Consider the following 13202-nt stretch of genomic DNA (forward strand, 5'->3'; position numbering starts at 1 on the left):
TCTTTCATCCAAGCTTTTTTTGGTATTTCCAGTCTGCATTTTTTCCCTCTCTATTTCAGTCATTATCACTTATTTTACTGCCTAAGTAACAACAAAAATCTACTATCTTCAGCCTTCCCATTTCCTAACCTAATTTCCTCAGCATCGCCTGACTTAATTCGGCTACTTTTCATTATCCTGGTTTTACTTTTGTTGATGTACATGTCACAATCTCTTTTCAAGAAACTATCAATTCTATTCAGCTGCACTCCCAAGTCGCTTACACATTTGACAGAGTCACAGTGTCATTGGAAGATTTCCTTGAAACTTTAATGCTCCTTGGTTTACCCTTCACAGCTTGCTAAGAGTACAGAATAAATAACATGGAGGATAGGTTGCAAACGTGTGTCACTTCCTTTTCAATGGCTGCTTCACCTTCTCATTCCTGGCGTGGAACTTGGCTGCAAAAAGCCCTCCTCCGCAGTATGACAGAGTTCTAAAAGCCCATTCTACCCTTAGGGCTGGAGTAGGAAGAGTATATACAAAGAAAGAAGTTCCAACATTTTGTCGCAGATGTACTTTAAGAAATTCTGTAGCCCCAGAAAAATTAGTTAATAACATAGGTAACTGGTATGTGACAGTTCTAGCAACGCCTACATTGTTGCCAGCTTCACTTCCTCACCGTCTGCTACTCCTGAGGCGTCATCGATAACGTCATGTATTGTTGCTAGATTTCTCTACGTCCCCAACTCATCTGACAAAGATCAAATGCCCTATAGATGTTATTTCAGAAGTGATGGTGAATATTCAGAGATACGACGGGAATGATCATTCGAAACAAGAAAGACAATTAAACGTGGGCTCCAAAACGCATGCCTTAAGAGATATGAGCCTCCCCCCATGAACCATGGACCTTGCCGTTGGTGCGGAGGTTTGCGTGCCTCAGCGATACAGATAGCCGTACCGTAGGTGCAACCACAACGGAGGGGTATCTGTTGAGAGGCCAGACAAACGTGCGGGAAGAGGGGCAGTAGCCTTTTCAGTAGTTGCAGGGGCAACAGTCTGTATGATTGACTGCTCTGGCCTTGTAACAATAACCAAAACGGCCTTGCTGTGCTGCTACTGCGAACGGCTGAAAGCAAGGGGAAACTACAGCCGTAATTTTTCCCGAGGGCATGCAGCTTTACTGTATGATTAAATGATGATGGCGTCCTGTTGGGTAAAATATTCCGGAGGTAAAATAGTCCCCCATTCGGCTCTCCGGGCGGGGACTACTCAAGAGGACGTCGTTATCAGGAGAAAGAAAACTGGTGTTCTACGGATCGAAGCGTGGAATGTCAGATCTCTTAATCGGGCAGGTAGGTTAGAAAATTTAAAAAGGGAAATGGATTGGTTAAAAATAGATATAGTGGGAATTAGTGAAGTTCGGTGGCAGGAGGAACAAGACTTCTGGTCAGGTGACTACAGGGTTATAAACACAAAATCAAATAGGGTAGGTTTAATAATGAATAGGAAACTAGGAATGCGGGTAAGCTATTGACAAACAGCATAGTGAACGCATTATTGTGGCCAAGATAGATACGAAGCACACTACTACACTAGTAAAAGTTTATATGCCAACTAGCTCTGCAGACGACGAAGAAATTGAAGAAATGTATGATGAAATAAAAGAAATTATTCAGATAGTGAAGGGTGACGAAAATTTAATAGTCATGGGTGACTAGAATTCGGTAGTAGGAAAAGGGAGAGAAGGAAACATAGTAGGTGAATATGGATTGGGGCTAAGAAATGAAAGACGAAGCCGCCTGGTAGAATTTTGCACAGAGCACAACTTAATCATAGCTAACACTTGGTTCAAGAATCATAAAAGAAGGCTGTATACATGGAAGAAGACTGGAATACTGACAGGTATCAGATAGATTATATAACAGTAAGACAGAAATTTAGGAACCAGGTTTTAAACTGTAAGACATTTCCAGGGGCAGATTTGGACTCTGACCACAATCTATTGTTTATGACCTGTAGATTAAAACTGAAGAAACTGCAAAAAGGTGCGAAATTAAAGAGATGGGATCTGGATAAACTGACTAAACCAGAGATTGTACAGAGTTTCAGGCAGAGCATAAGGCAACAATTGACAGGAATGGGGAAAGAAGTACAGTAGGAGAAGAATGGGTAGGTTTGAGGGATGAAGTAGTGAAGGCAGCAGAGGATCAAGTAGGTAAAAAGACGAGGACTAGTAGAAAACCTTGGGTAACAGAAGAAATATTGAATTTAATTGATGAAAGGAGAAAATATAAAAATGCAGTAAATGAAGCAGGAAAAAAGGATACAAACGTCTCAAAAATGAGATCGACAGGAAGTGCAAAATGGCTAAGCAGCGATGGCTAGAGGACAGATGTAAGGATGTAGAGGCTTATCTCACTAGGGGTAAGATAGATACTGCCTACAGGAAAATTAAAAAGACCTTTGGAGATAAGAGAATCACTTGTATGAACTTCAAGAGCTCAGATGGAAACCCAGTTCTAAGCAAAGAAGGGAAAGCAGAAAGCTGGAAGGAGCATATAGAGGGTCTATACAAGGGCGATGTACTTGAGGACAATATTATAGAAATGGAAGAGGATGTAGATGAAGATGAAATGGGAGATACGATACTGCGTGTAGAGTTTGACAGAGCACTGAAAGGCCTGAGTCGAACAAGGCCCCGGGAATAGACAACATTCTATTAGAACTACTGACGGCCTTGGGAGTGCCAGTCCTGACAAAACTCTACCAACTGGTGAGCAAGATGTATGAAATTGTCGAAATACCCTCAGACTTCAAGAAGAATATAATAACTCCAATCACAAAGAAAGCAGGTGTTAACAGATGTGAAAATTATCGAACTATCAGTTTAATAAGTGACAGCTGCAAAATACTAACACGAATTCTTTACAGGCGAATGGAAAAACTAGTAGAAGCCGATCTCGGGGAAGATCAGTTTGGATTCCGCAGAAATGTTGGAACACGTGAGGCAATACTGACCCTACGACTTATCTTAGAAGCTAGATTAAGGAAGGGCAAACCTACGTTTCTAGCATTTGTAGACTTAGAGAAAGCTTTTGACAATGTTGATTGGAATACTCACTTTCAAATTCAGAAGGTGACAGGGGTGAAATACAGGGAGCGAAAGGGTATTAACAATTTGTACAGAAACCAGATGGCAGTTATAAGAGTCGGTGGACATGAAAGGGAAGCAGTGGTTGGGAAGGGAGTGAGGCAGGGTTGTAGTCTCTCCCCGATGTTATTCAATCTGTATGTTGAGCAAGCAGCGAAGGAAACAAAAGAAAAATTCGGAGTAGGTATTAAAATCCATGGAGAAGAAATAAAAACTGTGTGGTTCGCCGATGACATTGTAATTCTGTCAGAGACAGCAAAGGACTTGGAAGAGCAGTTCAACGGAATGGATAGTGTCTTGAAAGGAGGATATAAGATGAACATCAACGAAAGCAAAACGAGGATAATGGAATGTAGTCGAATTAAGTCAAGTGATGCTGAGGGAATTAGATTAGGAAATGAAACACTTAAAGTAGTAAAGGAGTTTTCCTATTTGGGGAGCAAAATAACTGATGATGGTCGAAGTAGAGAGGATATAAAATGTAGACTGGTAGTGGCAAGGACAGCATTTCTAAAGAAGAGAAATTTGTTAACATCGAGTATAGATTTAAGTGTCAGGAAGTCATTTCTGAAAATATTTTTATGGAGTGTACCCATGTATGGAAGTGAAACATGGAAGATAAATAGTTTGGACAAGAAGAGAATAGAAGCTTTCGATATGTGGTGCTACAGAGGAATGCTGAAGATTAGATGGGTAGATCACATAACTAATGAGGAAGTATTGAATAGGATTGAAGGGGAGAGACGTTTGTGGCACAACTTGACCAGAAGAAGGGATCGGTTGGTAGGACATGTTCTGATACATCAAGGGATCACCAATTTAGTATTGGAGGGCAGCGCGGAGGGTAAAATTCGTAGAGGGAGACCAAGAGATGAATACACTAAGCAGATTCAGAAGGATGTAGGTTGCAGTAGATACTGGGAGATGACGAAGCTTGCACAGGATAGATTAGCATGGAGAGCTGCATCAAAAGCAGTCTCAGGACTGAAGACCACAACAACAACAAAGAGCTATGAGCAATTCTTGATTTTCGGTAGTGTGAAACAAATCTCTTCTACTCCAAGCTCTGTCCTTTCAAATTTTGGAAAGTGGTAGTATGGACCTAAACATGAAAAACATGTCCACTAAACACGTGCCCTAAAACACATATCTTAAAAGTTATGACCATGTGTTTATCTTCGCTACTTTCAAACACAACTCTTCGAATGAACAAGTACTCATAACGTTTAAGGAACACATTTTAGAGCACATGTTTAGCGGACACTTTTTTCATGTTTTTGCTCCATACTACCACTTCCCAAAATATGGAAAGCAAAGAGCTTACAGTAGAAGAGATTTGTTTCACACTGTCGAAGATCAAGAAACGCTCATAGCTCTTAAGGTATAAGTTTTGGAGCCCACGTTTAATTGACTTGTTTGTTTCAAATGATCATTCCTGTCATATCCCTGAATATTCACCATTACTTCTGAAACACCCTGTATATAGAACGGTGGGAAATTCAAAAACTGGCAAGAACTACAAGATATCCGGGGTTTTCCCCCTTTCTTATGATGTTACTGTCGAAGTAGGGTGCTCGTCCTATGTGTAAACTGCTAAGAACCTAAAACAAACCAAGTGGGGCAAGTGTCCTTTTGGATAAAACCCAAGATGGCATACCTGGTGATACTGGGACAGTCTTACAACAGTAGAATCCAAGGTTGTGGGGTTGTTGGATTCTAGCACGGCCTGTATGTTTGTCAGATGGCTTATCCTAAGTACAGAATGCAAGATGGTGTACCTGGTGGATACTGGAACAGCCTGCATGGTTGTCAAGTCACTTGTGTTCTATGTTTGAAATCCTATCCTTGTCATAAATTTAAAAAAAATCCTTTGGTTTTCTATTAAATTACAGTTCTCTTGCCTCAACTTTAGAAGCAGAGCAGTCTGCGAATTTAAATGTCTCCCACTCTTCTGAAATCACACTTTAAACAACTATCACCCTCCAAGGTGTGAGCTCGCATGTTTCAGGCCCTGGCCCAGCTGGTTTCTGGAGGTTGTTATCCGGCCCCATGGTCGACAACTGTTCGATGTAGGCCTGGACGACTGGGTGGTTTCACATCACTGCAACCAACTGCGTTCTCGTTTCCTCGAGCAGCCGCAGCCCCAAATGCCGGTTCCACTCTCTCTCCCATCAGCGGCCCCTTCCTAGGGGTCTATGTTGATGCCCCTTCCTCAGTTGGGGGATGATCTTCCTGGAGATAGCCAGCAGATGCCGCCCCCTCCAGACCCGGGGCAGCTCCGGGACCTTCCTCTGAACCAACTTCCCGGCTCCTCTTAAGCACCGTCTCAGATGGACGACACTGACGTCCCCATGCCTCTTGCCCAGCCCGACGTCGCCTCGCAACCGCCACTGCTTCGGCGCTCCAACTGCCTCGTGCAGAAGGTGGCGCCCAACTCTCTGGTAACCAGGTTTCACCGCCTCCTTCTGAAAGACTTAGCTGCAGATCAGCCTACGGCACCGGTTATATTGGTGCTCCACCACCCCCCCCCCCCCCCCTCCCCACGGCCGCCCGTGCCGCACTAGCTTTTCAAAGGGGGAGGGATGTTATGCCAGAGCCAAGGTAGACCCTGAGGGCCGGTAACCCATATTACATCACAGAGGATGGGGTTGTCTATGTCCAAGGCATACCAAAAGCACCATGGTAAACACTGGCTATTTACATACAAGATCATGGAAACAGGCATTCCGAGCACTATATCCTGCAGGGGAGCTCGAGCCTGATTGGCTGGAGACAGCTAATTAGGGGCTACAACCAGACCCGAAGTTCGGTTCACTCCGGATGCCAACGTCGTAGACTTCAACTGCTGAAGATTAAGTCTCTGTCTCTGAATTGGACTGTTACTAGTGTGTGTGTGTTGCCACAAATCTTTGAGCAAATTTACAAATGAACTTTTGTTTGCCTCAATTAGGAGACTTTTACTGGTATCCTTACTGTTAACTTTGTTCTGTTGTTTCGCCATCAACATTGTAATCGTACAAAAAAAATTTGTGTTTGTGAAAAATAGAGAATTGTGTCACAACACACCCTAAGTTTGAAACTCAAGACTGGGGTTGTCCTAAGTTGAAAACTATGTTCTGGGGAGATGGAACAGGAGAGGAAGAACTGTCTTTATTTGAATAAGCATCCTGGAGTGTCCCTGCGTATCAGAGAGGTTCCGACATCTGTCCACGTACATCAAAAAGTTGGCAAGCTTCCACGCCGACCAAGCAGGTCAGCTGTTTCAAGTTGCCATGCTCCAGCTGTGAGGCTGTCATAGAAGTGGGAAAACTCTGAAGTTTGAGTTTGCCACCAGTTTTTAAATTTGTCCCTATTTTATATGTTGGGAAAATGGCCTATACCAGAGAGGTGAGGGGAGAGAAGAAATACTGCAACAATTCCGTGCCAGAAGTGTCGCAACCCGCTACTAACACATCAACCTTTCAGTCTGAGGCTGTATGCTGTAGAACTCATGACCCGCCAGACATCGGGTGCCAAAGAGAACAGCAGCATTAGTAGCAACTGTAGTTGTTGTTGCCGTTTGTCTGACTTGGCTTGTTTTGCAGGGTGAGAGGTGAGGCCTGGAACGTGACGGTGCTCGGCATCTCGAGCATGCGGGCTCGCCAGCTGCGACTGCGGCCTCTGTCCTCCAGGGTGGACTTCGAGCTGCTCTTCCCGTCGGTCTCGGCCACTGGCAACTACCGCATGAACGGCACCTTCGCCAACTCCATCCACGCCTTCGGCGAGGGGCCCTTCAAGTAAGTCGCCAGTCGAGAACACGAAAATCCTCAGGTGTGATAAACGGCAAGAATGCATTATGTCTTGTACATTATATCGAATAGGTTCCTTTCAGATTACGCTGATACAATAGCTCCCTACTTAGCAATCATATACAACCGCTCGCTCACCGATAGATCTGTACCTACAGGTTCGAAAATTGCGTAGGTCGCAGCAGTGTTTAAGAAGGGTAGTAGGAGTAATCCATCGAACTACAGACCTATATCATTGACGTCGGTTTTGGAGCATATACTGTATTCAAACATTATGAATCACCTCGAAGGGAACGATCTATTGATACGTAATCAGCATGGTTTCAGAAAACATCGTTCTTGTGCAACGCAGCTAGCTCTTTATTCGCACGAAGTAATGGCCGCTATCGACAGGGGTCTCAAGTTAATTCCGTATTTCTAGATTTCCGGAAAGCTTTTGACACCGTTCCTCATAAGCGACTTCTAATCAAGCTGCGGAGCTATGGGGTATCGTCTCAGTTGTGTGACTGGATTCGTGATTTCCTGTCAGGAAGGTCGCAGTTCGTAGTAATAGACGGCAAATCATCGAGTAAAACTGAAGTGGTATCAGGTGTTCCCCAGGGAAGCGTCCTGGGACCTCTGCTGTTCCTGATCTATATAAATGACCTAGGTGACAATCTGAGCAGTTCTCTTAGGTTGTTCGCAGATGATGCTGTCATTTACCGTCTAGCAAGGTTGTCCGAAGACCAGTATCAGTTGCAAAGCGATTTAGAAAAGATTGCTGTATGGTGTGTCAGGTGGCAGTTGACGCTAAATAACGAAAAGTGTGAGGTGATCCACATGAGTTCCAAAAGAAATTCGTTGGAATTCGATTACTCGATAAATAGTACAATTCTCAAGGCTGTCAATTCAACTCAGTACCTGGGTGTTAAAATTACGAACAACTTCAGTTGGAAAGACCACATAGATAATATTGTCGGGAAGGCGAGCCAAAGGTTGCGTTTCATTGGCAGGACACTTAGAAGATGCAACAAGTCCACTAAAGAGACAGCTTACACTACACTCGTTCGTCCTCTGTTAGAATATTGCTGCGTGGTGTGGGATCCTTACCAGGTGGGATTGACGGAGGACATCGAAAGGGCGCAAAAAAGGGCAGCTCGTTTTGTATTATCACGTAATAGGGGAGAAAGTGTTGCAGGTATGATACGTGAGTTGGGATGGAAGTCATTAAAGCAAAGACGTTTTTCGTCGCGGCGAGATCTATTTACGAAATTTCAGTCACCAACTTTCTCTTCCGAATGCGGAAATATTTTGTTGAGCCCATCCTACATAGGTAGGAATAATCATCAAAATAAAATAAGAGAAATCAGAGCTCGAACAGAAAGGTTTAGGTGTTCGTTTTTCCCGCTCGCTATTCGGGAGTGGAATGGTAGAGAGATAGTATGGTTGTGGTTCGATGAACACTCTGCCAAGCACTTAAATGTGAATTGCAGAGTAATCATGTAGATGTAGAAGTATTACGAGCAAAGATAGGTTATTAATACACTGGTTAAAATGGAAACTGTTACACTATGCAGCATCAGTTTGATACTTATCAAATGTTGTGGAGATGCCATCACACAAGGCTATGATTAAATTGTCGATAAGTTTTCTTCGTGTCATTTGCAAAAGCTACAAATTTACCAAAGACAAATCTATTTTCCGCCTTGGCGAAAGTATGAGTAAGCCCTTGGAAATAGAACATCGCCGAAATCAGCTGAGGGTATGAAATAAATGACTGCAATAATAATACAGCCAAAGTGCAAAATGGAATTGTCTTGTGATTAAACCTTCAGTCCGTTCGGACTCGACGTCCAACATCGGCATCAGAATGAGATGTGACCCTGATGGGAATGACTACGCTAGTGCACTCATTGCGGCATGGAAGCAAACGGCCTCCGAATCTCTTGTGGAATTTCTTGCCATTCCTAAAACCACAACTTGTTCAGTAAATGCAAAACCATTGGACGAAACGGCATCAAAACGACTACTCAACTTGGCAGGTAGAATCTGTGAGACCTTTCGGAAAAATATGAGCCACACTGTTCCGAAGACAGCAAGGGGAGACAGGCATGAAAACCCCGCACAAACAAGACGTGTTCGTAAGCTTCGACGACATGGAAAAAGCGGACAATGTAAAATGGGTGCAAGATGTTTGGTATTCTGAGCAAAATAGCAGTAAAGTATAGGGTAAGACGGACTGTAAACAATACGTACAAGAAGCAAGAGGGAACAATAATACTGGGAGACCAAGAATGAAGTGTTCGGATTAAAAAGGCTGTAAGACAGGTATGTAATCTTCCGCCCCTACTGTTCGATCTGCAATGAAAGCAATGAAAAAGCAGTGAAAGTAATAAAAGGAAGGTTCCAGCGTGGCATTTGAATCCAGTTTGACAGGATGTCAATGGTAAGATTCGTTGATGACATTGCTATCCTCTGCGAAAGTGAAAAATAATTGTAGGACGTATCGAATGCAGTGAACAGTCTAAGGAGAACAGAACGTGGATTGAGAGTAAACCAGAAAAAAAGTAATAGGTTAAGAGGTAGCATACATGAGAATAGCCAAACCAAACATCAAAATTAGTGATAATGGAAAATACCCCTTGACGGACGAAGCAAAGAGGATGTAAAAAGCAGACTAGCACAAGCAAGTAGGTCAGTCCAGGCGGAGAGAAATCTACAGGTATCAAACGAAAGCCTTAATTTGTGAAAGAAATTTCTGAGAATGTACATTTGGAGCACAACACTGTACGGTGCTGAATCATGAACTGTATCAAAACTGGAAAGGTGCTGCAGAAGAGTTTAGAGAATTTGTTGTACTAATAAAGTAAAGATTGAGGAGGTTCTCCGCCAAATGGTCGAAGAAAGGAACATATGAAAACATTAACACGGTGTTAAGTCTTGTAAGTAACTGAAACGTCTCCCATTTAATGATAATAGTTTGTTTACTTCACTTAAAATCGTCGTGAGGCACAATTGCAATTAAAAATACGTTGTCTATCATCTTGCTTTGGTTGTAGGGCATCGCCACCGCAAGGAAGTTTCGTCGGGTGGGGAAACAAAACACGAAATGTAATGTAAAACGTGAACTAGCCGTCTGAAGATGAACCTATGCCGTCTGAAAACGAACCTATCGGTTCGAAACCGGTAACGGCTCTGTTTAAACAAACAAATAGCGTTGTAAAAAGTGGCTGGCTGCTGTAATCTTCTGTGTAAGAGTCAACCTATATAACAATAGTTTCTTATTGCAGAAAAGGAAAGAAACAAAGAAGATATAAGAGTGCTTATTGAGACAGGCAGCAAGGACAGTTGCCATATGATACCTTAGGTATCATTAGAATGCATGTCATTGTTTTGACAAGCTGCGATCGATGTACATGACGAGATTCGCGCATTTGACGCAATAACGAAAAAGCACCACACAGTCAGCTAATGCTCTTTTATCGTACTTGCGCCACTCCCCTGTGTCTCTCGACTTTTATAGTCCTCTCTGGTAGCGACCCGCACAGCTGCTCTGACTGTTGATTAGATTAGATTAATACTAGTTCTATGGATCTTGAATACGATATTTCGTAATGATGTGGAACGAGTCAAATTTTCCAATAATGACATAATTATGTTGATTTAACAACATAATTAAGTTAATATAACAAATTTCTTATTTTTTTAAAAAAAATTAATAATTTTTTGTTTGGTTTTTTTTTTATTAATTTATATCTAAAAAGCTATTCTCTCAACATTATGCTTCCTCGCAGGCACAAATGATACAAAAGATGATATCAGATCAGACACTTGCGGTAGTTACACCAATAAAGGTAATACGCTTACATCGGAAATAATATAATATGCACACTTACGTATAACATATAAACTCAGAAGTAAACATTCTTATACATTTCTTTTCATATGAGTTACATGCCTTGCTGCAGACGGAAGAAAAGGCGACCCAGCAGAAAAATGCTCCTATTGGAGCACAAGAATTGCGAATAAATTCCTATTTATTTAAAAGACTCTGACCGAAAATTGGGGTCCCAACTGCCTCATTCTCCCTTCCTCAGAACCTTTAAAAATTTTACCACAGATTTTGGCATACGATTATATTCGCGCGTATTTATGCTGAAAGAGAAGACAATGTGTTTTAGAAAGACAAGGAGACAATGGGAGTGTGTGTCAAAGAGCATGGTAGTGTGTGAGAAAGAGAGGACACAGTGACAGGGGAACATAATTCACAGTGACAGAACAGTGCTAGGAAAAGGGTGAAGGTATTAGCAGTAAGAGAGAACAAGAGGGAAACAACAACAGTGAGAGGAGACTGTAGTAGTAGGAGGACAGAAAGGTGGGGACTGTGGCTGTGGCACAGGAGACAATGACAGAGAAACACAAATAGAAAGTGACAATGAGTTGGGCTGAATGAGGGACTGGAAAAGAGCAACTGGAGTGGATGAGTATGAGCGACATACAGCGGTGGACTAGGAGCTGTGAGTGAGTTACAGTTACGGTAGCTTGTTGGAGTTTGAGGTGAGTTGCATGTTAAAAAAAGCGCGCATATGTTCGCATTCTGAACTTTTCGGTATATTTTTTAAAGTAGCTGAGGAAAGTACAAACAGGAACATACATTGATAGGCCGGAACGTTATGACCATCTACCCAATAGCCGGTATGTCCACCTTTGGAAAGGATAACAGTGGCGACGCGTCGTGGCATGTAAGCAATGAGACGTTGATAAGTCGCTAGAGGAAGTTGGCACCACATCTGCACCCACAAGCCACCTAATTCCCGTAAATTCTAGGAATGGGGGCTATGAGCTGTGACACAATGTCCAATCGCATCCCAGATGTGTTCGATCGGTTTCAGATTAATTAGGGAACTCGGCACTGCTTTCCCCGAACCACTCCATCACACTCTTGGCTTTGTGATAATCTAAACATTCATGGTGGTGTCTGTTTGTTCTATATCGTGTCTACCTACCACTTTCGCGCAACGACGCTCTGAGCGTGTTTTTTAGGGAATTAACTAGTTTGAACCTGGGACCTGTTGCTGGTAAGGAGACGCCAGACCACACATGACATGTAGAATTCAGAAGAGTTCAGTGAGACTAGCGATGATATAACCAAATACTTAATGATCTCAGCGTCAGCTCCACTGCACTCCCTGTAAAAGAATCTTAATACTAACTAAATTTAGTGGAAAGGGTTCAAGGCTTTCCTATTTTTAGTTAGCTGATAAAATAACGTCAAAAAAGCAGTTAAGTTTACCATTGGACATTTTATTCTACTCACAAAACATCGTTTATAAATTGCACTATTGATAAAAGGAAATGTTTTAATACAGGATGGTAAAAACCAACTGCGTTCAACAAAAATGTGAACGAATATTCCCTGAATGGGTTTCCAAGTTCTACAATCGATCGAAGGATGACCTATGCCATATCACATTTATAATCTAGGTTAAATTTAAGTTTCACAAAAGAGAAAACTATCAAAATGGTCTACAGTGACGCTCAATTATCTTTAATTACTTATCTAACTTGTCGTAAATTACAGTGGCTGATGTGGCTTCTCAATAACTATATAAAAGAAAAATCATCGCGTTTCAGATCTGTTCTTCAAGTGGCAAATGTGAACACCATGAGTTTTAGTTAACGATCGACACTAGTATTACGCAAAAAGGGGTGTAACAGATGATACTTCTGCAGTTCTGAGTGAAGCCTTATGCGCTCAAAAATGCGGCATCGCCTGCGTTCATTACCTTGTCGGTGTTTAGGCAGCGTCAGGGCAGCGGCGCGCAGCAAAGCTCCGCTCACTTCGCCATCTCGGAAGCAACTCTCTCCTAACTTCTCCTTACTACAATTTACCAAAGTTGGTTTAAAAAAAAACTATCTGGCTGTGTTTCCATCTGACCAATCAGGGTCACAATGTTAACCTTAAGCTCCGCCTACAAAAATTCTGTCTATCCAATGAAAAACGTTATACTTTTCGTGGTGGGGCAATGTTTTTAAAGTTTGCAACGTAACAGAGACGCTAAAAAGTCTCACGCTAAAACCTGCAGCTGGTGTGGTCCTTTTAGCGTTATCGTAAGATCTATACTGTTCTTCTGGAGGGCTCTATCTTTTAACATGGGCTGGTGGGTGGTCCTTGACGTACCTGAGACACGAAAAAGTCTCACGCTAAAACTTGCTGGTGGTAGTGGCCCTTTTTGTGTTATCGTAAGATCTATACTGTTTTTCTGGAGGGCTCTAGCTTTTAACATGGGCTGGGAGGT

At 42.4% G+C, this 13202-nt stretch overlaps 1 protein-coding gene across 1 annotated transcript in view; it reads left to right on the top strand.

Annotated features, from left to right (window-relative positions):
• Positions 1 to 13202, top strand: part of LOC126335552 (uncharacterized) — a 134721-nt gene that overhangs the window by 103828 nt on the left and 17691 nt on the right. The window contains exon 4 of the mRNA XM_049998954.1: positions 6721 to 6912. Coding sequence (XP_049854911.1) covers positions 6721 to 6912 — 192 coding nt within the window. The remainder of the gene's footprint in view (positions 1 to 6720; positions 6913 to 13202) is intronic.

This window comes from Schistocerca gregaria, chromosome 2, assembly GCF_023897955.1.
Source record: "Schistocerca gregaria isolate iqSchGreg1 chromosome 2, iqSchGreg1.2, whole genome shotgun sequence".
NCBI classification, from domain to species: domain Eukaryota; kingdom Metazoa; phylum Arthropoda; class Insecta; order Orthoptera; family Acrididae; genus Schistocerca; species Schistocerca gregaria.